The following is a 21,299-nucleotide window of genomic DNA, read 5'->3' as shown; positions in this document are numbered from 1 at the left end:
AGATGAGAGAGAGACAGGAGAGATGAGAGAGAGACAGACAGAGAGACAGGGGAGAGAGAGATACAGGAGAGAGAGACCAGACAGAGAGGAGGGGAGAGATGAGAGAGAGGAGAGAGAGAGAGAGAGAGAGAGAGAGAGAGAGAGAGAGAGAGAGAGAGAGAGAGAGAGAGAGAGAGAGAGGAAGAGAGGAAGAGAGGAGAGACAAGGGGGGTGGAGAATAGGAGAGAGACAGACAGAGAGAAAGAGAAGAAAAGAGGGCCCAGGATAGAGGCCAAGGCATACCTATATTAGAGGGCAGTACATGAAACATAAGCTCCCTTCTTCCCACAGACCCTGCTAGGGGCAAAGCCAACAGGGGCAGAGGGGGATGGGGAGGCAGAAATCCCCACACACCCAGAGGATGGAACCACCCAACTCAGCAACAGCAAGGTAAGAATTGAAGAGCCACGCCCACACTTCCAAGAGCTGGGATGAAGACCTGGGTTGAGTAGGGTATGTGGGCCGGGTTGGTCTGGGGCTGGTGCAGCAGGGGATGGTTCCAAGAGGAATCGTCCCAAAATGGGGAGAGGGGGTGGATGGGTTCTCAGGGCGCCTAGGTAGGGATGAAGAGCAGGGCGCAGGGATCTAGGAGGTAACAGAGAGCAAGGGTCCCCGTCGGACACTGAGCACGTTTATCACCACCACAGGTGGAGGTGGTGTTCTGGCTACTGTCCATGCTGGCCACGAGGGATAAAGAGGACATGGCACGGACCCTCCTGGCCATGTCAAGCTCCCAGGAGAGCTGTGTGGCCATGCGCCGCTCTGGCTGCCTGCCGCTCCTGCTGCAGATCCTCCATGATGCTGACCGTGAGGCGGGCCCTGCCGAGGGGGCCAAGGATGCCCGCATGCGGGCCAACGCAGCCCTACACAACATCATCTTCTCCCAGCCTGATGAGGGCCAGGCCAAGAAGGAGATGCGAGTGCTGCATGTGCTGGAGCAGATCCGCTCTTACTCTGAGACCTGCTGGGACTGGCTTCGGATGCAGGGCCAAGATGGGGGCCAGGGCCCTGAGGGGGGTGCTGGTGAGTGAGTGGGGGGTGAGAAGGGAGCTAAGATGTGGAGGGCCTGGAAGGGGAGGTACCTGCTGGAAAGAGCCAAGCGATCTGGGTTCTCATCTCGTCCTTGTCATCGACCTGTCCTGCCTTAGACACTCCCTTGCTGTGTGACCATGGGCAAGAGCCTCAGTTTTCTCATCTATAAAATGGGGATAATAACACTTGCCTCCCCTCCTCACAGGATCACTTTGGGGAAAGCATTTTGCAAGCCTTACTGTGCTTTAGAAATGTCAGATATAAAAATTATTATTGACTTGAATGACTTTGCATGAGTCAGCTCACCTCTCTAGACCTCAGTTTCCACACCTGCCTCTGAGCCTTCTCCTTCCTCTTCCCCTCCCCCCAGGGCCCGTACCTATTGAGCCGCAGATCTGCCAGGCCACATGTGCAGTGATGAAACTCTCTTTTGATGAGGAATACCGCCGGGCCATGAATGAACTTGGTAGGTATAGAGGGAGGGAGGGAAGGAGGGAGAACAGCAGATTCCCTGCTGAGTACTGGGAGAGACTCCAGGGAGTTCTGTCAGCTGTTCTTTGGGAGAGGCCTTGCTACATGCTTGGTGCAGGGGAGGAGTGGGGGAAGGGAGGCCACAGAGAAGAACTGGGCTCCTCTTCTTGGATTCGATGGATGACGCCCACCCTCACCTACACACAGGCAGAAAGATCTCTTAATGTACCAGGAATACAGAGAAAGTGCTATGAGAAATTTGAAGAGGGAGAGGTCATTTTCACCTGTTCGATGGAGGAAGTAGGTTCTTCAGAATCCTAACCAGGGTAGGGTGGAAGGGGCTTTGTCCCAAGATGCCAAATTTAGAGGGAGCTGACATTACCAGCAGTCTGTTAGCCAAGCAGAAACAACTGAGATTAGCACCAGTCAATCAATAAGCATTTATTTAATGCCTACTTATGAGCCAAGCACTGTGTGAGGCGATGGGGATACCAGTACAAAGACTGAAATAATCCCTACTCCCAAAGAGAGATAAGAATTGATAGAGATAGATAGATAGATAGATGCATATAGCTTTATCTATCAGTCTATACAGATAGATATAAATGGTGTATTTATCTATAGATATGTACAAATATATCTATATGTGTGCAGGATAAATATAAAGTTAATAAAATGCAAAAAGATGCAATGCCATTAAACACAAGGTAGTCTGGGAAGAAGGAAGGACACTAGCTGTTGGGAGAAGGAGCCAGGAAAGGTCTCCTGCAAAAGATGGTGCCTGAGCTACCTCCTAAAGGAAGAGAGGGGCTTGCCAAGGCAGAGGTAAGGACAGAATACATTCCAGGCATGAGAAATGGCCATTATGAAGGCACAGAGACAGAAGATGCAGTGTTATATGGGAGGGGCAAAGAGAAAGCCCGTTTGGCCCTGGATCACAAAGTGTGGGAGGGGGAGTGAGGTCCACAAGCCTGCCGTGATTGCTTGGGGCCAGATTGTGAAGGGCTTTAAAAGCTGAACGGGGTTTATATTTCATAGTTAAGATGCCATAGCAAGCCACTGGAGTTGGCTGAATAGGGGAATCACAGAGTTAGATCTGCATGTGAGGACAATTACTTGAGTGGCAGGGTGAAGGGTGGACTGGAATGGTGAGAGATTCAAGGCAAGGAGACCAGTGAGGTGATTGCAGCAATAACTGAGGTGAGAGGTGACTGTGTGACTCTGGGCAAGTCACTTAATGCCCATCTGCCTCAGTTTCCTCATCTGTAAAATGTGGTTAATAACACCTACCACCCAAGGCTGCGGTGAACGAGGGGGGCTGTGTGAGGAGGGAGAGGGGACTGGATATGAGAGAGGTAGTGGAGGTGGAAATGTAAGATTGGGGAAAGGGAGGAGTCAAGGAGAATGATGAATCTGGGAGACTGTAGGATGGCAATACCTTTGACAGAAACAGGGAAGCTAGAAGGGGGAAATATAAGAAATCCAGTTTGGAATATGTTGAGTTAGAGATGTCTCCAGTACATTCGGTTTGAAATGTCCACTAGGCAATCGGTGATGCATAAATGAAACTTAGATGAGAGATGAGGGCTGGAAACACACACACGCATATGCACATGCACATATACACACATGTGTATACACCCATACACATCTATATATGTGTTATACAGATGTTACATCGTATAACTATATATATGTGTATGGACAGGTAGGTGGCACAATGGATAGGGTGCTGGGCTTGGAGTTAGGAAGACCTGATTTCAAAAGTGGCCTCAGACACTTACTAGCTGTGTGACCCTGGACAAGTCACTTAATCCTGTTTGCCTCAGTTTCCACATCTGTCAAATGAGCTGAACAAGGGCATGGCAAACCACTCCAGTATCTTTGCCAAGAAAATCCCAAATGAAGTCATGAAGAGTCAGAAACAACTGAAAAAAATGACTAAACAACAACATATATAACTATATAACTGTGTATATATAACACACTGTATAACTAACATATATAGGTGTTGTGCAGGTATATGTATACATATATGTATATGTATGTGCATGCATATATATATATATATATATACAGCTAAGTGGCACAGTAGATAGAGCACTGACCCTGGAGTCAGGAAGACGTGAGTTCAAATCTGGCCTCAGACACTTGACGCTTACCAGCTGTGTGACCCTAGGCAAGTTTGGCTTTTTGGGACGAGTGCTAAGTCATCCTGTGGTATTGCCTTGCCAAAAAAAAAATTAAAAATAAAAATAAAGAGTGGGGAGGCTTGGACATGTCTGAAAGCAGTAAGGAAGGAACCATTTGATAGAGAGAAATTGAAGATTAGAGAGATGGGATGGGAGAATGATTGAGGAGGCAGTCTCATGGAGGAGACCCCAGGGGATGGGAGCAAGCACACTTGTGGAGGCTTTGGTCCTAGCCAGGAGAAGCATTTGTTAGATACACCCTAGGGAAAAGGAGTAGAGTGTCGGAGATGCCAAGGGGCTTTGGAATGAAGAGAGTGGAAGAAAAGGAAGGTCAGGTCAAATGACCTCAGTTTTTTCAGGAAAGTAAAAGCAAGATCTTTAGCTGGGGTGCGGGTGGGGAGGAGGTGAGCAAGATTTGAGGAAGGAAGAGAAGGCTTGGAATAGCTTTTATAGCTATAATAGCTATTATCCTCATTGAGGAGCACGGCTGCCGAGGCTGAGAGGCCTCAGCTGGGGATATGACGGCTCTCATCTTGCAGGTGGGCTGCAGGCCGTGGCAGAGTTACTGCAGGTGGATTATGAGATGCATAAGATGACCAATGACCCTCTGAACCTAGCCCTGCGGAGATACGCGGGCATGGCCCTCACCAATCTCACCTTTGGCGATGTTGTCAACAAGGTGCGTGTGCGTGCGCATGGGGGGGGTGACGGGGGGGGGTGGGAGGCCAGGGCGGGGGGCGGGCGCCTGCTCCAACCCCCAGCCTGGGACTCCACTACTGAGAGGGGAGTACAAAAGGAGAATTTGGGAGAATTTGGTATCGCCATCATTCTACCCCTGCGAAAGGCTAGGGGCACCCTTGGGACTCCCTCCTGGGTACCACAGGATGACTTAGCACTCGTCCCAAAAAGCCAGCTATGCGACTTTGGGCAAGTCCTTTCCCCTGTCTGAGCCTGAGCTTCCTCATCTGGAGAATAAGGGGCTCCACAGGAGTTGCCCCGAGGCCACATGTGGCCCTCTAGATCCTCAAGTGCGGCCCTTTGACTGAATCCAAACTTCACAGAAATCCTCTTAATAAAAAGATTTGTTCTGTATAACTTGGATTCAATCAAAAGGCTGCAACCAGGACCTAGAAGGCCACACGTGGCCTCCAGGCTGCAGGTTCCCCACCCCTACGTGACTAGATGATCTCTAATGTCTCTGTAACACCTCCAATATTCCACATGTTCATTCACTAAAACGTAAGCTCCCTGAAGGCAGGGACTTATGTTTTTGTCGTTCTATCCCCAGCATCTAACAATGCCTGGAACTTAGTAGACTCAAGTGTTTGCTTGTTGAATTCAATCTCTTGTTGAATTCTATGGCTCTTTCCATCTCTGAAGGCAGCCATCGCTGTGTGGTTTGGAGTTTGGGGTACCTTTCCATGTCCCCTTTTTCCTATAACCCAAATTAGTTCCAAATTACTTAGCCTCTATTTCATAGAGAATGAAACTAAGGCTCAAATAGGGGAGGTCATGTAGAGGTCAATAACAGAGCTAGGACTAGACGCTGGGGTACTCCCCTTGGGGATTGGGGATCTAGGGGACCCTACCCCTGAGGGTGAATTAGAATTCCTGAGTGCACATAGATGACATAAGCCCAAGATAATAGAGGGAGATGCTCTGAGATTGGACTTTCCCTTGATGTCTAAGTAAGATATCCACTGAAACGCCGTTTCCCTTTCATTGGCAGGCCACACTGTGTGCCCGGCGGGGCTGTATGCAGGCCATTGTGGCCCAGTTGGCCTCAGACAGTGAGGAGCTCCACCAGGTAGGTTGGGTAAACTCTCAGAGAGACAGTATGGGCTGGGCCCAGAGCCAGAACCCAACAGAAGGCAATGGGCAGCTGTAGGTATTGTGCATTGGATGTTGTCTAGGCCCACAAGGAGGGTGTTAGCCCAGTGCTAGGCCCTATCCCTGTCCTTAGAACTCTTTTTTGGCCAGGTTTCCAGTTCCCTCTGCACCTTGATCACTCTTCTCTGGAGGTGCTCCAGTTTGTCAATGTTTTTCCTTAAATGGGATATCCAGAACTGAACATAATATTGTAAACTCTTATCAGGGCATTAACTATCAATTCTCAATTATTCTAGATACTGCTCTTATACTTGGATTAACTTTTTTGACTGCCAATTTATATTGTTGACTCATATTAAGCTTGCAGTCCACTTAGATCTCCAAATCTTCTTTTAAAAAATTCTAAATTTAGGAGCCATCAATAAAAACAAACATTTTAATATGTAAGCAAAAATAAAAAAAAACCCACAAACCTTCTAAATTTATTCTCTGTAGTTTTTCTTTTAAAAAGTATAGGCCCCAGGGCTTTTTTTTTTTTAAATCTAAGCTAATTACTCACATCTCTTCCATCTGGTTTCTGTACTGTTCATTTTTTTTTCCTTTAACACCCAAGCCCAGGACTTTAAACTCTTCCCTATCCTTCTCTATCCCTCTCTTCCAGGTGGTGTCCAGCATCCTTCGAAACCTATCCTGGAGGGCAGATATTAACAGCAAGAAGGTCCTACGGGAGGTGGGCAGTATGACTGGACTCATGCAGTGTGCCCTTCGAGCCACCAAGGTGAGCCCCAGACCAGCTAGGTGGCACAGCGGATAGAGTTGTGGGCCTGGAGTCAGGAAGATCTGAGTTCAAATCCAGCTTCAGATACTTACTAGTTACGTGACCCTGGGCAAGTCAATTAACTTCTGTTTGCCTCAGTTTCTTCAACTGTAAAATGGGGCCTACCTTGTAGGGTTGTTATAAGGATCAAATGGGATCATATTTGTAAACCACTTAGCACAGTGCCTAGCACACAGTAGTTGCTATGTAAATGCTTATTCCCATGGTGACTTGTTTGACATGACCTAGCTGCTTCTGCCATCTAGCTCCTGAGCAGTGCTAAAGGTGGTCTGTCCCCACTCCAAGCTTCAAGGGAGTATCCAGGCACTGAGATAAAGGTGAAGAGGAAAAGTTTCCTAACATGAGGACCCCTTTTCAATGACAAAAAAATTCATTCCCCCCCCATCTACACACACACATACACCCATACACCACCCCCCCCAGTAGCTATATTATAAGTATCTGGTGATTGATAAAATAATGTATTTGAATGGATTTGCATTTTGTTGATCACATCAGCATCTCTATATATTTGAAAAAGTCATACTTTATGCATGAAACAGATGGAAAGCAAGTGGATCCCCATTGCCAAACCAATCCTAGGTGTCTCTTTCCAACCCTATCTCATTCACCAGACCATCAAGGTGTTCATTTTTCACAGTGAACATAGGGTACGGTGACTTAAACAAAGTGTGTCTTGGGGGAAGAGGGTCAGTGGGTCATTGAAGGTTGTCCTGACTGTGGTCTCTCTGTCATCTCCCCCTCTAATCTCTGTATCATCACCACTGTCACCCTCTCATGCGTCTAGCTAGTGCTAGAAGTTGTCACGGTTGGAAGAGGCCATCCCAGACCTAAGGCTACAGGCTCTCCCGCCCAGCTGTCTAGGGATGAGCCTCTGTGCACTTAGCAGAGATTCTGTGAAACCTCTTCTGGAATGGGGACCCCTTCTGAGTGACAAAAGGCTCCATTCCTCTTCCTTGCCCCCCAAACCCAGCAGTAGCTATGCTCTGGGTATCTGTTGAGGGAAATACACAATGATAAAAAGCAGCTGTGAATTCTGTGGTGTTTTTGAACAGATGCATATTTTATTAAACACAACAGTGTCGACATACATTTGAGAAATAGGAAAACTCTGAGATGTGTGAGACACATTATTCATCCTGCAGAAGAAATGTGTGCTTGTTTATCATACAGTGACAATGCATGTTTTGTTGGTGCTAATTAAAGGTAAAAAATAAATTAATTTTAAAAAAAGGTAAAAAATAGCAGCACACATGAATGAGCTTGCATATATATACACAAGTGTATGCATATATACATACATATATACATATATACACTACATATCTACACATGTACATATATATACATACCTATATACATACACATACATACATATACATAAAAATCCTTCCCTTGAAATAGATAATGCTGGGGCCTCTACTTTGGAAGCCACTGATATTGTCAAACTTCCTTATTTTGCAGATGAGGAAACTAAGGCTGGGGGGGGAGTACTTGCCCAAGGTCCCCCAGCTAGTTAGTGGTAGAATGGGACAGGGATTCTTGGTCTTCCCTGTCCCTAGCTCCTCCTACTACATCACTCTGACCTCCTGGTTACCATCTAATCCTATCATAACACACACATTTACTAAATACTTTCTATGCTCCAAGTGCGGAGGAATAGTTATAAAGACGCCTGTTAATCCTGTATGTATCTTGTACGTACCTAGTTGTTTACATATCGTGTTCCCTCTCCCCTTCCCTACCATTAAATAAGAGCTTCTTAACGGCAGAGACCAGGCTTTTTGCCTTTCTTTCTGTCCCTAGCACTTAGCCCAGTGCCTGGCACAGAGCAAGCGTTTGATAAATTTCTTGATGATGATGAAGAGAAGAACCACAGGTCTTACCCTCAAGGAGCAATCCTCTCCAGTCATCTCTGTCCCTTCTTTCATTCCTGTTTCTGCCATCTCTAACCTCTTCTTCCATCCCCATGTCTCCAAGTCAAACCTTGTCTTGGATTAGAGAAGACACAAGGTCATACAAAGCAGGAGAGAGGGGAATAGAGCAAGAAAAAGGATAAACAAGAATCCATTCCAGGGAAGTATACCAGCGGTAGGGAAGGAGCCCTTGGTCCCAGGAGTTGGACTGGAGGTTGGCGTGGCTGGGAGCATATAGACTTGGGCGGGAACGAGCTGGTACAGTCTCAGAGGTGGAAGATGGTAGCGCCAGATGAACAGGCAATGACTTCAATTCTCCCCCTCCCAGGAGTCCACACTGAAGAGTGTCCTCAGTGCCCTATGGAACCTGTCGGCCCACAGCACAGAGAACAAGGCCGCCATATGCTTGGTGGATGGAGCCTTGGGCTTCCTAGTCAGCACTCTCACCTATAAGTGTCAGAGTAACTCACTAGCCATCATCGAGAGTGGAGGGGGCATCCTCCGAAATGTGTCCAGCCTCATCGCGACCCGGGAGGACTACAGGTCAGCCAGCTCTCTCCCTCTACTCTTGCTATCCCCTCCATTCCCTATGCTGCCTGGCTCCAAAATTCTAGGACAGTGTGCCATTGCTGGTTTGGAAACTAATGCTAACATTGCTTAGAAACAGTTTTTATTCTCTTAGGTGGGGTTAACCCTTCTCCTAGTTCAGTCTGGTTCCCATTCCACAACAGCCTAGGTGACGTTGTCATAAGACTCTCTGAGCTGAGAGGGACAACTGAGGACAGCTAGCCCAACTCATCCCATAAGTGCACATCTACCAGAATTCTGGCCTCCACATGGAGATTTCTGGCGAGGGGGGTGATCGCTGCCTTCAGAAGCAGACCGTTCTATTTGGGGATAGCTCCAATCGCTAATCTCTCTCCCGGACCCATTGTTCTATGCTGTGGGGCCAAGCAGAAAAGGTCAGACTCCTCTTCCTCCTCCTATTACTACTGCTAGTTCTCATTTAAACAGCTCTTTAAGCTTTACAAAGGGCTTTTCTCGAAGAACACCCTCTTCCCTAAGCCATCCACGAGGTCATCATGGCATCTGGAGATCATCCAGTCCAGTTCCCTTATTTAAAGCACCTGAGGCCCAGAGCCCAAAGTCATAACAGGAACCTGGAAAATTCTGATTCAAACAAATGGGCCTGGGTCATGATTCCAGGAAGGTGGCCTATTTGGAGAGTTCTCTCCAGCCCCCTTGTGGACTCCCCACAAGCCTGAAGCCGGAGGAAGTGTTTCATGGGGGTCCCCTCCCTTATCTCCTCCCTCTAGGCAGGTGCTCCGGGACCACAACTGCCTTCAGACGCTCCTCCAGCACCTGAGGTCCCACAGCCTGACCATCGTGAGTAACGCCTGCGGGACCCTGTGGAACCTGTCAGCTCGTAGTCCCCGAGACCAGGAGCTTCTCTGGGACCTGGGCGCCGTGAGCATGCTGCGGAACCTGATCCACTCCAAGCACAAGATGATAGCGATGGGCAGCGCCGCCGCCCTGCGCAACCTGCTCACCCACCGGCCCCTCAAATACAAGGACACAGCGGCCGTCATCTCCCCGGGCTCCTGCATGCCCAGTCTCTACGTTCGCAAGCAGAAGGCCCTAGAGGCCGAGCTGGATGCCAGGCACCTGGCCGAAGCTCTGGACACGATGGAGAAGCAGAGCCTGAAGGGTCAGGTTGCCAAGAAGCCCCCGCTGCGCCACCTGGACAGTCTGGTCAAGGACTACGCCTCCGATTCCGGCTGTTTTGACGACGAGGATGTGCCCGCCCTAGCCCCCGGGGTGGAGGTGGGTAATCCCTCCGTCCTCTCCATGTTCCTCAACAGTCCCTACCTGCAGGGCCAAGCCTTGCCCCGCATGTCGGCCCCACGCCGAGGCCTCGAAGCAGAGAAGGAGGATGGCAGCAGCGGCAGAGGCAGTATGGATGCCAAGAAAGGGGTGATGGATGGGACGGCGGCGGCAGCCGAGAAACTGGCCACCAAACTCTCTGTGGCCGTGGCCAAGATTGATAAACTGGTGGAGGACATCTCAGCCCTGCATACCTCCTCGGAGGACAGCTTCAGCCTCAGCTCGGGTGACCACGGGCTGGACTGGCCCTCGGGGCCGGGGGAGATCCGGGAGGCCAGGGCTCAGTCGTGCTCACCCTGCCGGCTGCCTGAGGCAGGGAGGAGGGAAGGGGTAGGGAGGGCCCACCCGCTCCTCAGGCTGAAGGCGGCTTACACCAGCCTGTCCAATGACAGCTTGAACAGCAGCAGTACCAGTGATGGCTACTGCCCCCGAGAACACATGAATCCCTCCCCAAGGGCCTCGTTTGCCGGCTACCGAGAGGAACTTCAGAGATACCAGCAGCGCCCTAGCCGGCTGGACCTCAAGAACATCGTGGCTACCCAGCCAGACAGGAGAGAGCCCCCATCTCAGGAGTCCACTGTCCCCCAGGGGCCAGAAACCCAGGATGGGCTGCAGAAGTCATCCATATTCCCTGGGGAGTGGGCCCTAAGAAAGGAGTCAGAGTGGCCCAAAGACACGGAGGGCAAGCTTGCCGCTGATTCCCACGTGCACACCATCAAACTCTCGCCCTCATATCAGCACGTGCCTCTGCTGGAGGGTATGGCCAAGGTCGGTGCTGTTCCCTTTCCCAGCAACGGGGGCGGTCCAACAGCCAGGAAGCAGGCCTGGCTGCCCACAGGGACCCTGAAAGGCACTGAGGGCCTGAGCAGGATCCCTGAGAAGCTGCCAGCCCCAGCCCCACCTGCTCCGGCAGCAGAAACCTTACAGAAGTATTCCGTGGAGGACACACCCATCTGCTTCTCCCGATGCAGCTCCCTCTCCTCCCTCTCCTCAGCTGAGCATGGCGTGGATGGGAGAAGCCGCAGTGAAGACAATGAGCTGGACAGCGACTCTTCCCTGGAGATCCTGGAAGAGCCCGGGCCCGGGGAGGGAGAGGACGACGGGGTGGAGGATTGGAGGCCCCGTGGGACTGCCTCCCTGCCTGTGGCCATCCCCGCCCCACGGGGCGACCAGGCTTTCTTGTCCCAGGCCCAGGGGGATGAGGGCGCCTCCCCCTCCCGACAAGAAGACATGACACCCTCCAGCTCCTCCGAGAACTACATCCAGGAGACCCCCCTCGTCATGAGCCGCTGCAGCTCCGTCAGCTCCCTGGGCAGCTTTGAGAGCCCCTCCATTGCCAGCTCGATCCAGAGTGACCCCTGCAGTGAGATGGTGAGTGGCACCGTGAGCCCCAGTGAGCTTCCCGACAGCCCAGGGCAGACCATGCCCCCCAGCCGGAGCAAGACCCCCCTCCCAGAACGGGAGACCAGCCAGTTCAACTTGCAATGGGAGAACAACGTCAAGAAGTTCATGGACATCACCGACTTCAAGGAGCGCTTCCAGCTGCCCCCAGACCTCGACAGCACCATCTACTTCACCGTGGAGAAGCCGGACGAGAACTTCTCCTGCGCCTCCAGCCTCAGCGCGCTGCCCCTCCACGAGCACTACGTGCAGAAGGACGTGGAGCTCAAGCTCTTGCCCCCTTTCCCTGAGCGCGGAGGCGGACTTCACTTCGCGGGCCACGAAAAGCGGGAGGAGCCTGGGCGGGAGGAGCGGGCGGAAGGACCCCGCGGGAGCCGGCCCCGCCTGGAGACCCACTCCGAGGATGACCTGGAGATCCTGAAGGAATGTATCAGCTCGGCCATGCCCTCTCGCTTCCGGAAGGTCAAGACAGCCCTAGTGCCGGGCTTGCCTGCAGGCAAGAAGGGACTGCATGTGCCTGTCTACATGCTGGTGCCTGCACATGCCCATGCCAGCATGGCAGCCAGGGCCCCTCGGCCTTCCCGCAGCCCGTATAAAGATGAGGATTCCTTCACGGACTCAGCCGAAGGCACACCAGTCAACTTCTCCAGCGCCACCTCACTCAGTGATGAGACCCTTCAGTATCCGCCCAAGGACAGCCAGGGGCAGCGGGCTGAGAGGAGGGAGCCCATCTCTCGGCGGGTCACCTCCAGCCATTCTACCCCAACCAAGATGGTGGCTGCCTACAAGCACAGAGCAGGAGGGGCCTGCCTCCCAGTATCAAGCAGGGGCAATGAGCCCATCCGAGGCTCTCTCAAGAACCTGCCCAACCTAGAACTGACCATTAGCCGGCCCAGGAGTGCCCACTCTGAAAGGGATAGCCGTCCCAGAGGGGACAGTGCACATCCAAATGGGGGTCACGGGGATGTTGCCTTCCAGTCTCTGTGTCACACTACGCCCACTGAAGAGGCAGTTTACTGTTTCTATGAGAATGATTCCGATGATGCTCCCGAGGCCCCAGCCCGGAAGGCACCAGCAGGAGCCCGGGCTCCAAAGAAGGAGCATCGGGCTGGCAAGAAAGAAACGGAGCCCAAGCCCAAAGTGGTGCCACCATCCTCCGTGCAGCCCCGAGCGCCTGCCAAATCCCAACACAAACTGATTGCAGATGAGACACCACCCTGCTACTCCTTAAGCTCTTCAGTGAGTTCGCTCAGTGACCTGGACCTTTCAGAGAGGGATGGTGGGCAGCCACATGGCAAAGGGGGCCTGCCCCACCTTCAGACCCGAAAGCCTGTACATACCAAGCCCCCACTACCAGCTCCTGGTCGGGACAATTCTCCCAGCTCCCCGAGTCTCAACTCAGATGAAGATCTGCTACAAAGGTGTATTGGCTCAGCCATGCCAAAGAGACAGCGCCACACAGCCCGGCACCGAAAGACCGAGCGAAAGCCCAAGCAACCGGTCCCCCAGGCAGCGGGCAGCAAGGAGCGAAAGGCTGAGTTACGGAAGGAGCTAGGCGAGGAGGTGAGCTCAGACCGCGCCTCAGACCTGGACAGTGTGGAGTGGCAAGCTATTCAAGATGGTGCCAATTCCATTGTGACATGGTTGCACCAGGCAGCAGCAGCCGCAACATCCTTCTCCAGGGAGCCCTCATCTGAATCTGACTCTATCCTCTCCTTTGTGTCTGGTCTGTCAGTGGGGTCCACCCTGCAGCTTACCCTTGGAAGGGAAGAGCAGAAGCGAAGGGGGAAGGAAACTGGAGGAGAGGTGGAAAAGAAGGAACAAAATAAGACTGCTGATGAGTGCAAGAAAGGAGGGGAGACCCGGACCCTCAACCGCCGCATGTTGCGGGGCCCAGAAAAGCCAGCCAGTGCCCAGAAACCCGTGTCCAATCTTCCAGCAGTGTTCCGGGGTCGAACAGTCATCTACATGCCCACCCTGGCCAAGGGGACCCCCAAGCCTCGATCCCCTCCAAAGAAAACTGTGCCCAAGACTGAGCCCCCCACCAAACCCCTCACTCTCAGTCAGCAGAGGTCCCGGAGCCTCCACCGGCCAGGGAAAATGTCAGAGATGGCTGAATTGATGCTACCCAAGAGGAGTGCCACACCCCCTGCCCGGATGGCTAAGACCCCATCCTCTGGCTCTTCCCAAACCTCCACCCCATCCCAGCCACCATCCAAGAAGTCCCCGCCCTCTTCCCAGATAAGCAAGCCAGTGCCAGCAACTGGGAGTAAAGTGGGCACCAACAGCCCTCAGGCCAGGGCTCCGGTGAAGGCTCTAATCTCCAGACAGCACAAAACCCAGAAATCTCCTGTCCGGATTCCATTCATGCAGAAGCCAGTGAGGAAGACGTTCCCAGTGAGGAACAACCAGCCTGTCCCCGAGGAGCAGGGTGCTGGAAGAAAGGCAGGTGGAAGGCTCAATCTGGTTCGTGTGGCCTCAACCCGGTCCAGTGGCAGTGAGTCTGACCGCTCTGGCTTCCTGCGACAGCTGACCTTCATCAAGGAGTCTTCCAACCTCCTCCTGCGACACCGCTCTGAGGCCACAGCTCCCCTTCCCCAGAACAACTCGCCACGCCGAAGTCGGACCAGCGTCCCTGCTGTCTTCCTCTGTTCTTCTCGTTGTGAAGAGCTCAAAGCGGCCAAAGCCGGGCCCCAGCCTAGTCCCAGAGCCTCACCAGGGGAGCGCCTACCACACCGGACCAGCTCAGAGAGTCCTTCCCGCTTACCTGTCAAGATAGCTACTCCCCCACCTGAACCATTCAAACGCTATTCCTCATCCCCCCACATCAACGTTGTCAAGAGGTCTGGCAGTCCAGCCCCAACCCTTCCACAAGGGGCTGAGGCTGGGGGTGGGCGGCGGAGGAGTGATGGAGAGGCCAAGCCTCTCCCTCAGGTCAGTGCAGGGGAGGGCCATGATGCCCAGTCAACAGCCGCCAAGGGTACATGGCGGAGGATTCGGGACGAAGACATACCCCACATCCTGAAGAGCACGCTCCCCTCCACCGCCCTGCCTCTTGTTGGCACGGTCCAAGAAGAAAGTCCAGGTCCCCAAAGGAAGACCAGTGATGCTGTGGTCCAGACAGAAGACTTCTCAGCCTCTAAAACCAACTCCAGCACCTCACCAACCCTGGAGAACCGGGAGCCACCCAAGCATGCAGGTAGTGTCCCAGTCAGCGGCGTGCAGGCCCCCTTCATTGGCAGTGACGTGGATGGGCTGAGCTCCAAGGTGACTGCTGCCATCTCCTTCGCCCACGAGGGGCTGATGGCCCCAGCTGGAGGCTTCCCCTCCAGCCGCCACAGCTCCCCCAGCCGGGCTGCCCGAGTTACCCCCTTCAATTACATCCCCAGTCCCATGGTGGTGCCAGCTATGACCGACAAAGCCGTGGAGAAAGCTATCAGCCTCCAGGGTGAATAGAACCTCATCTGGCCTCTCTCCACCTCTCCCTGTCTCAACCCCTCCAGTCCTAGCCTGCTTAGGCCTCCCTACACTAAGACCCTCATGGCAGCAAGCTGCACTCTTGTGGAAGATGCCCGTGTACAAAGAACTAGTTCAAGAAGCTGCTTTCTTATTTCATACTCAGCCAAGTACAAGAGAAATTAGCTTTCAAAGATGAGTGGCTTGAACCTGGGGATGGAGACTGGTCCACTAATCAGTAAGTCTCAGAACTGGAATTGCTGGCCTCATGTCTGATGAGGGTTTCCTCCTTCCTCTGTCTCTGGTCACAGCCCTGTTGCCAGAAAACTTTCCTTCCTGGAAGGTGGAAATAATGGATGATTTTTTTTTTTTTTTTTTTTTTTACCCACAAGGCCTGGAGCACTGTGGGGAAGAGTCCAAATCTGGATATGGGAGAGTTCCCCTTCTCTAACATATGGTGATGTCATTTAGGGGTTCTTCCTCCACCATGAGGGGAGAGACTTTACTTGGGAAGGAATAGATGGTGGAAGTAGGTACGGGAGCTGGCATAGAGAAGAGACTAATGCTTTGGAACAGGAAAAAAACAATGGGAGGATAGCAGTTGGAGGAGACACCCCCTGGGCCCAGGGAGAGAGGGGTGTCTGAGGAAAGCCCAGAAAGCTGGGGGCAAGGAGCATGCTCAATGATCTTCTTCTGGGCAAGAGACTGTTCACCAGCATGCTGCCCTCTGGCACATCAGCAGCTCTGTGCCCCAAACAGAACAAGACCCCTGGCTGGGACCGCTGCCTCCCCATGCCCAAGTGAAAAGCCACCTTCTAGCCAAGCCTTAATGCAGATCTTTCTGCTGCATGCTTTATCTTGTATACCCAGCACTAATAACCAGTTATAAACATCATATAGATGAATTACAGCTTGTCAACACCATGGGAAGCCCAGGAAGGAGACTTCTAGATAGGGGGAAGCCCTGGGGAGGGCCAGAGAGGGAGCAGGCATAGAACCCACCAGATGCAGAAGAGCTGTTGGTGGCAGGGCCAAATGCCTGTAATTAATGCCACCCAGTAATTCAGTAATGACTAATTTGCTGAGTTTTGTCTGTGTTATGTAAACCAGCTTGGGGATGGGGCTGAGAGGGATCTGAGACAATGAGAGAACTGCACCTTATTTAATAAGAGGTGAGAGGGTTACCCCAGAAGCCCAGGGCTGACTGATACCACTTCCTTGATGTCCCTAGGTAGGCCTGACCAATGAGAACTGGAGGGAGTGGAAGGATAGGAAAGAAAACAGATGCATATTAGTTTTGCCACTCCGGCTTTGATCTCTTTTTCCCTGGGCAGCTGCTTTTAGAACAAAAAACTACAGATGGTTCTTTCCTCTCCCTTAGCTAGCGTGCACAGGCTCACCTCCAGGGTCAGGAGATGACTCTGACACAGGGAGGATTGCAGTGTCCCTGGCAGGAAGTCAAGACTTTAAGAAACACCCAGAGTAAAGGTGATTGTGCTTTTAGCAGGTGGAATGGCACTATGATCCAGAGCTGTTGGAACAGAATTTGAAGGCACTTCTTGAGGAGAGGGGATAGGCTTACCAGTACTGAGCCATCCATAATCTCTTGCCTAGTCCCCAACATGGCCTGTTGCTGAGATAGCTAGCTGGGTGGAGGAAGATCCATCTGTGGCTAGAAAACTAACAGGATGGTCAAGCACCCTCCTTAGCACTCGCCACATGCTAACTGGTGAACTGACCAGCCACTGGGCCCTCTCAGAAACTGAGCCACGGGAGGGACCAAAGAATACAGAGTATGGATGGCAGAAAAAGGAGAAACAGAGAGGAGAGGCCCAGACAGGGAAAGTGAGGGTCTGGTGAGCTGCTTCGAGAGCAAGTTCTTTCTGTTGTAAAAGCGCACTTTAAAAGGATTGCAGAGAGCAGAGCCAACTGTGATAGTTTTGGGGATGTGGGGGTATGGAACCATCTGTTTGGTTGTTTGTTTTTTTTTAATGACTTTTTGTGAAAAATACAAAATTGCAGGAGTCTCCCAGCAGGTTACTTTAGGGAAGGAGGTAACACCCCTTGAGGTGACCCAGTGTTTTCTCTAGGAAGTAAAATTTGAGTTTCACAGACGTGGGGGGAGACAAGCTGCCTCTTGGACTTTGGCTAAGCCAAGCCTCTGGAAAGAATGTCCTGATAAGGCCAGAGAACTATTGGTTTCTATTGGGCCCTAGAGGGCAGATCTAAGAGACACGTGGAAGACTTTGAGTTTGGTGTATGAGGAAGCATTTTCTAACATTTAGAACTGTCCAGAAGTGAAGTGACCCGCCTTGCAAGGTGGTGGGGTTTCCCATCACTGGAATTCTTCAAGAAGAGGTTAGATGACCACCTATCAAGGAAGCAATAGAGGAGATTCCTTTTTAAGCTATGGGTTAGACTGTATCAAGTCTGAAGTCCTTTGTAGCTGATATTCTGTGAAACAGATGTGAAGGGTCAAACAATTAGCCGAACTACTGAGGACGTAATCTCCCCGTGTGGCTAGCTTCGGTTTGCTACTGGGCTGAAGGTCCAGGGTAGAGAGGAAAGAAATCAGGATCAGAGATATCAACCTATACTGTGCCATATGATGGATGTGAGGAGGGTCAGGAGCAGGAGAGGGAAGAAGGCAGAGAATGAAAGCGACAGAAGACGTTTGGCTGATTTTGCTAACTGAACTGTGGCTTTGTATGGGGGTGACTCACCCACTGGGAACTGGACTGAGGCCACAACTTACTTCCTACAGATGCCACGGAACAGCTAACAATCAGTGAACTCTGGCCCACATTAATCATGGGATGACTGAATTCTTCTTGAGCCAGACTGTACATTCATCCCTCTCTCTGTCTGTCTCCTCCTTGGCTTTGAAAAAGCTTGATCTGTCTGCTCATTGTGTATTCCGGGAGGTAGGGCTCCTTGAAGAAACACCTTCAAATATTTCAGTCTAGAGCCCCTGTTGGAAGGACAATGCGTCCTTAGTCACTCAAGTTTAGTCTAGGAACTAGAGTGTTTCCAGTCGAAGTATTTCCATTGGAAAGAGCCAGTAACCTCTTTCCCAGTGGAACCCTGGGTTCCAGAAACAGCTGCTCTTTGCAAAACTGTTTTCCAGCTGTTTTTGCAAAGAACCACTCCTCATAGAGCACAATGTAGACTCAATCTGTGTGAGACCTAGGGCAAGTCCTTTCTTGCCTCCTAGTTTCAATTACCTCTGTAAAATGAGGGGGTTGGACTAGATGATTTCTAGGGTTCCTTTTGGCTTGAATGTTTTGTGATTCTGGGGAGAAAAGAATACATTGAGCAAATAGGTCGATAACCATTAGGCAAGTAGTAGGGCATATGGATTCAATTCATTCTATTAACCCTGGTCCTCTGGGGGAAGGGAAATAGCCTCCCATTGGACTTGATCCATAACAGGTCCTTATTTGACAAGTCCACAAAAGGAAAATTTAAATTCAAAAGCTTGGAAAACTCATCCCACTCCTCTTTCTTGCTGACACCTCTTCAGTCATCCTATGGCAGGCCACTCAGCCAAATTCATTTGTGGCCACCATTTCAAGGGACTATATGACAAAATCAACTGCTGGGAGCCTTGGGACTGTACTTTAAAAGCCATCTCCTAGCCTGGAGCTAATCATATTTGGGAGCTCCATCTCCCACATCTCATACGGAGAGTTGAGTCATTATTCTCTTTTGCCAGGAAGGCTGCTATTAAGGGAGGAGCCAACTCTAAAAGGCTGTAATAGACCCAGAGTTGACCCAATTCACATGGATTTGTGGGGTAGCTCCCACTGGAGATTCCCCCCCCAGTGTCAATATTACAAGGAGATTTGACATGTGTATCTGCAACCTATATGTGGAATTGGAACCAAAACACAAGGAATGATTTCATCCTCATTTTCCTTTCGCACAACACTGAATGCTTCGGCCTTGTAGGAATAAGAGGAGGGGATACTTCCACAGGGATCCTCCAAGTCTGGCCCCTGAAATTAGGGGCTGTTCTCCAAAGATGCTTCCGGTTCTGTGTCTCCCTTTTAACAGAAAGAATATGGTGAAGTGACAGGCTTGTTCCCCATTCAGCAAGGACAAGACAGCTGGGTGTGTAGAACCTGTCCTACGCAATCTGTAGCCAGAGATTAAAGCAAATATGGTGGAAAGAGGAAGCCTGGTTTTAGTGAACGTTAGAGCTAATGTTCAGCTGGTCATCAGACACTCACCTGTTATTGGCTGTAACATTCAAATACAAGATGTGTTTGAGACTGAAAATACGTCCTGGAAAGTTTGCAGACTGAAAAAGGTGGAGAGATGCTGTTAGACTGTTCTCAGTCTAATAGGCAAACTCTAGATGGGAACAAGATGGCGTATCAGGTGCTCACAGCGGGCAGTTACCCCAACCCACAACCTTTTGTCCTTCTAGGAAAGACATTATGAGGTTCTGGAGGAGGGGACTCAGCCCAGAGGTCAGAGCTGGGCCTGACCACCCCCCTCCACCAACTGGCTAGGTGATCTGGGCAGGCTGCTTCCCCAACCTGTGAAATGGGGAGAACCTCCACCAGATCTACCTCCCAAGGGAGTGAGAATCAGCTGAGCTGCTGGACACACGATGGGGTGTTGGGAGAGCCACACAGGATGGTATTATTCCATAGCGTAACTGGTGCTACACTGCCGGGCGTGCATTTGGTTCTAGCTCTTCTGAGCAAAGGCTTAGGAACCTTCTGCTTCCTGTCACTTGTGCTAACTTGTCCTAGGAGCTGCACCGAAGCCAGTCAGGACACAGCCCCTACCTTCCCAGCCTCAGGGGCTTGGTGACCAACCTGAAAGTCCAGGCACTCATGGAAACCATCAGGGGCGAATCCGGACAATTCAAGCTGTCTTGGGAGTGTGCTGATACGGAAGCGCAGGCACTGCTCCCTCATTGGGGTCAGAGGAACAGTTTCCTAGTCTCTGTGTTCGATCTACACTTTATGTGCCCTACAGAGGCAGGTGCCCAAAACAGGGCTGAAGCTTTGAGAACATCTGCACAGCCAGGCCTCCCCAAGCTAGCTGCCTGCCCCACCCAGCCCCAGGACTTTGCCAACCGCAGTGACAGGCTCAGTTGCCTCCCCTCCTTCGCCCTCATCCTTTCACACCACATCAGCTTTGTTCACAGCATCCTCCAGCCAGTGGGGGGAAGTGGAGGGCAGGGAGTGTCACAGACACACTATGGTTTCCTGGGGTAGAGAAGAGGGCAGTTTGTGGTAATTGAACAATTGATATCCATACACCTGTCAACCAGGGCCAGAGGAACCAAATTGTCATATGCCAAACACAGCTATCACTTAAAGCCTTTATCCCATCGTAGGGATGCTCTCTGTACCACTCAGCTGTTAACCTGGTTCGCTCCTTTATGCTCTCAGTGTGAGAGTGGATATGTATGTATTCCTGCTTAAGCGCCGCCATCACCAAGGGATCTGAACTGGGGACTCAGAGAGGCAGGAATCTTGCATCGTCAGAAGTGATCGATTCTATCGGGCAAGTCTTCACCAAAGTTCAACACTTCTACCATCTTCCCCCTGTGTATCTGCTGTTGGTGGAGTGACCAGCCCAAAGGGGAAGGACTTAACCTTCGGGAGAAATGACCCTTGGGGTGGCCACAATGGAGGCCTAACATCAGCCTGCTTTTTCACCAGCTGCTCAGGAGCTGCTGTGCTATGCCTGACAGTACTGCCTGATCAGCAAAGTTTAAGAACAACAGCCCCCCTCCAATCTATTCCCAGCAGGGTACTAGATTTAGGGCATCACACACATATCTTCCTGAAGCAACAGGAGCGGATACCATTACCTCACACCTCTAATCTGTCACCTTGTCCATTCAGCATGTACGTACCACCCCAGTTCTTCACCACAGACCCTAGTTCTGTTCTCATCCAGTTTGTGTGATGATCCCTTTCAGCCCCCAGAAGAAAGCTGCCTTTGCCCATCTCATTAAACTGGTTTCTAGCCCATCCTCTCCAGTCTACTCACTTCCTGCTCCCCCTCACCTCCCTAGCATCTGCACCGAGGGTCATTTTACTGGGACTCTGGACAGTATTAAAATGAAGCATGTAAATATTAAGTGTTCCCCCCTCCTCCTTTTCTTTTTTTTTCCCACTAAAATAAAACAGAGCCATTTGTCTGGTTCAAAGGTGAGACGGGAAGATCAGGCAATTGACTTGTAGGGCACCTTTAGCATCTTCACTTAATAAA

The 21,299-nt window shown here is 51.3% G+C and overlaps 1 protein-coding gene across 1 annotated transcript in view; it reads left to right on the top strand.

Annotated features, from left to right (window-relative positions):
- Nucleotides 1-20,993, top strand: part of APC2 (APC2, WNT signaling pathway regulator) — a 47,968-nt gene extending 26,975 nt beyond the window's left edge. The window contains exons 8-22 of the mRNA XM_027853125.1: nucleotides 331-429; nucleotides 687-1,062; nucleotides 1,442-1,537; nucleotides 4,274-4,413; nucleotides 5,464-5,541; nucleotides 6,226-6,342; nucleotides 8,647-8,861; nucleotides 9,635-10,781; nucleotides 10,890-14,541; nucleotides 14,575-15,051; nucleotides 15,107-15,229; nucleotides 19,577-19,647; nucleotides 19,823-20,236; nucleotides 20,416-20,471; nucleotides 20,930-20,993. Of these exons, the coding sequence (XP_027708926.1) occupies nucleotides 331-429; nucleotides 687-1,062; nucleotides 1,442-1,537; nucleotides 4,274-4,413; nucleotides 5,464-5,541; nucleotides 6,226-6,342; nucleotides 8,647-8,861; nucleotides 9,635-10,781; nucleotides 10,890-14,541; nucleotides 14,575-15,051; nucleotides 15,107-15,229; nucleotides 19,577-19,647; nucleotides 19,823-20,236; nucleotides 20,416-20,471; nucleotides 20,930-20,993 (7,125 nt within the window). The remainder of the gene's footprint in view (nucleotides 1-330; nucleotides 430-686; nucleotides 1,063-1,441; nucleotides 1,538-4,273; nucleotides 4,414-5,463; nucleotides 5,542-6,225; nucleotides 6,343-8,646; nucleotides 8,862-9,634; nucleotides 10,782-10,889; nucleotides 14,542-14,574; nucleotides 15,052-15,106; nucleotides 15,230-19,576; nucleotides 19,648-19,822; nucleotides 20,237-20,415; nucleotides 20,472-20,929) is intronic.
- The last annotated feature ends 306 nt before the right edge of the window (nucleotides 20,994-21,299 follow it).

The sequence above is a fragment of the Vombatus ursinus genome, unplaced genomic scaffold (genome assembly GCF_900497805.2).
Source record: "Vombatus ursinus unplaced genomic scaffold, bare-nosed wombat genome assembly UNPS02009918.1, whole genome shotgun sequence".
Classification (NCBI taxonomy): domain Eukaryota; kingdom Metazoa; phylum Chordata; class Mammalia; order Diprotodontia; family Vombatidae; genus Vombatus; species Vombatus ursinus.
The sequence above is the reverse complement of the archived record's forward strand: the minus strand, read 5'-3'. Positions and strand labels throughout refer to the sequence as shown.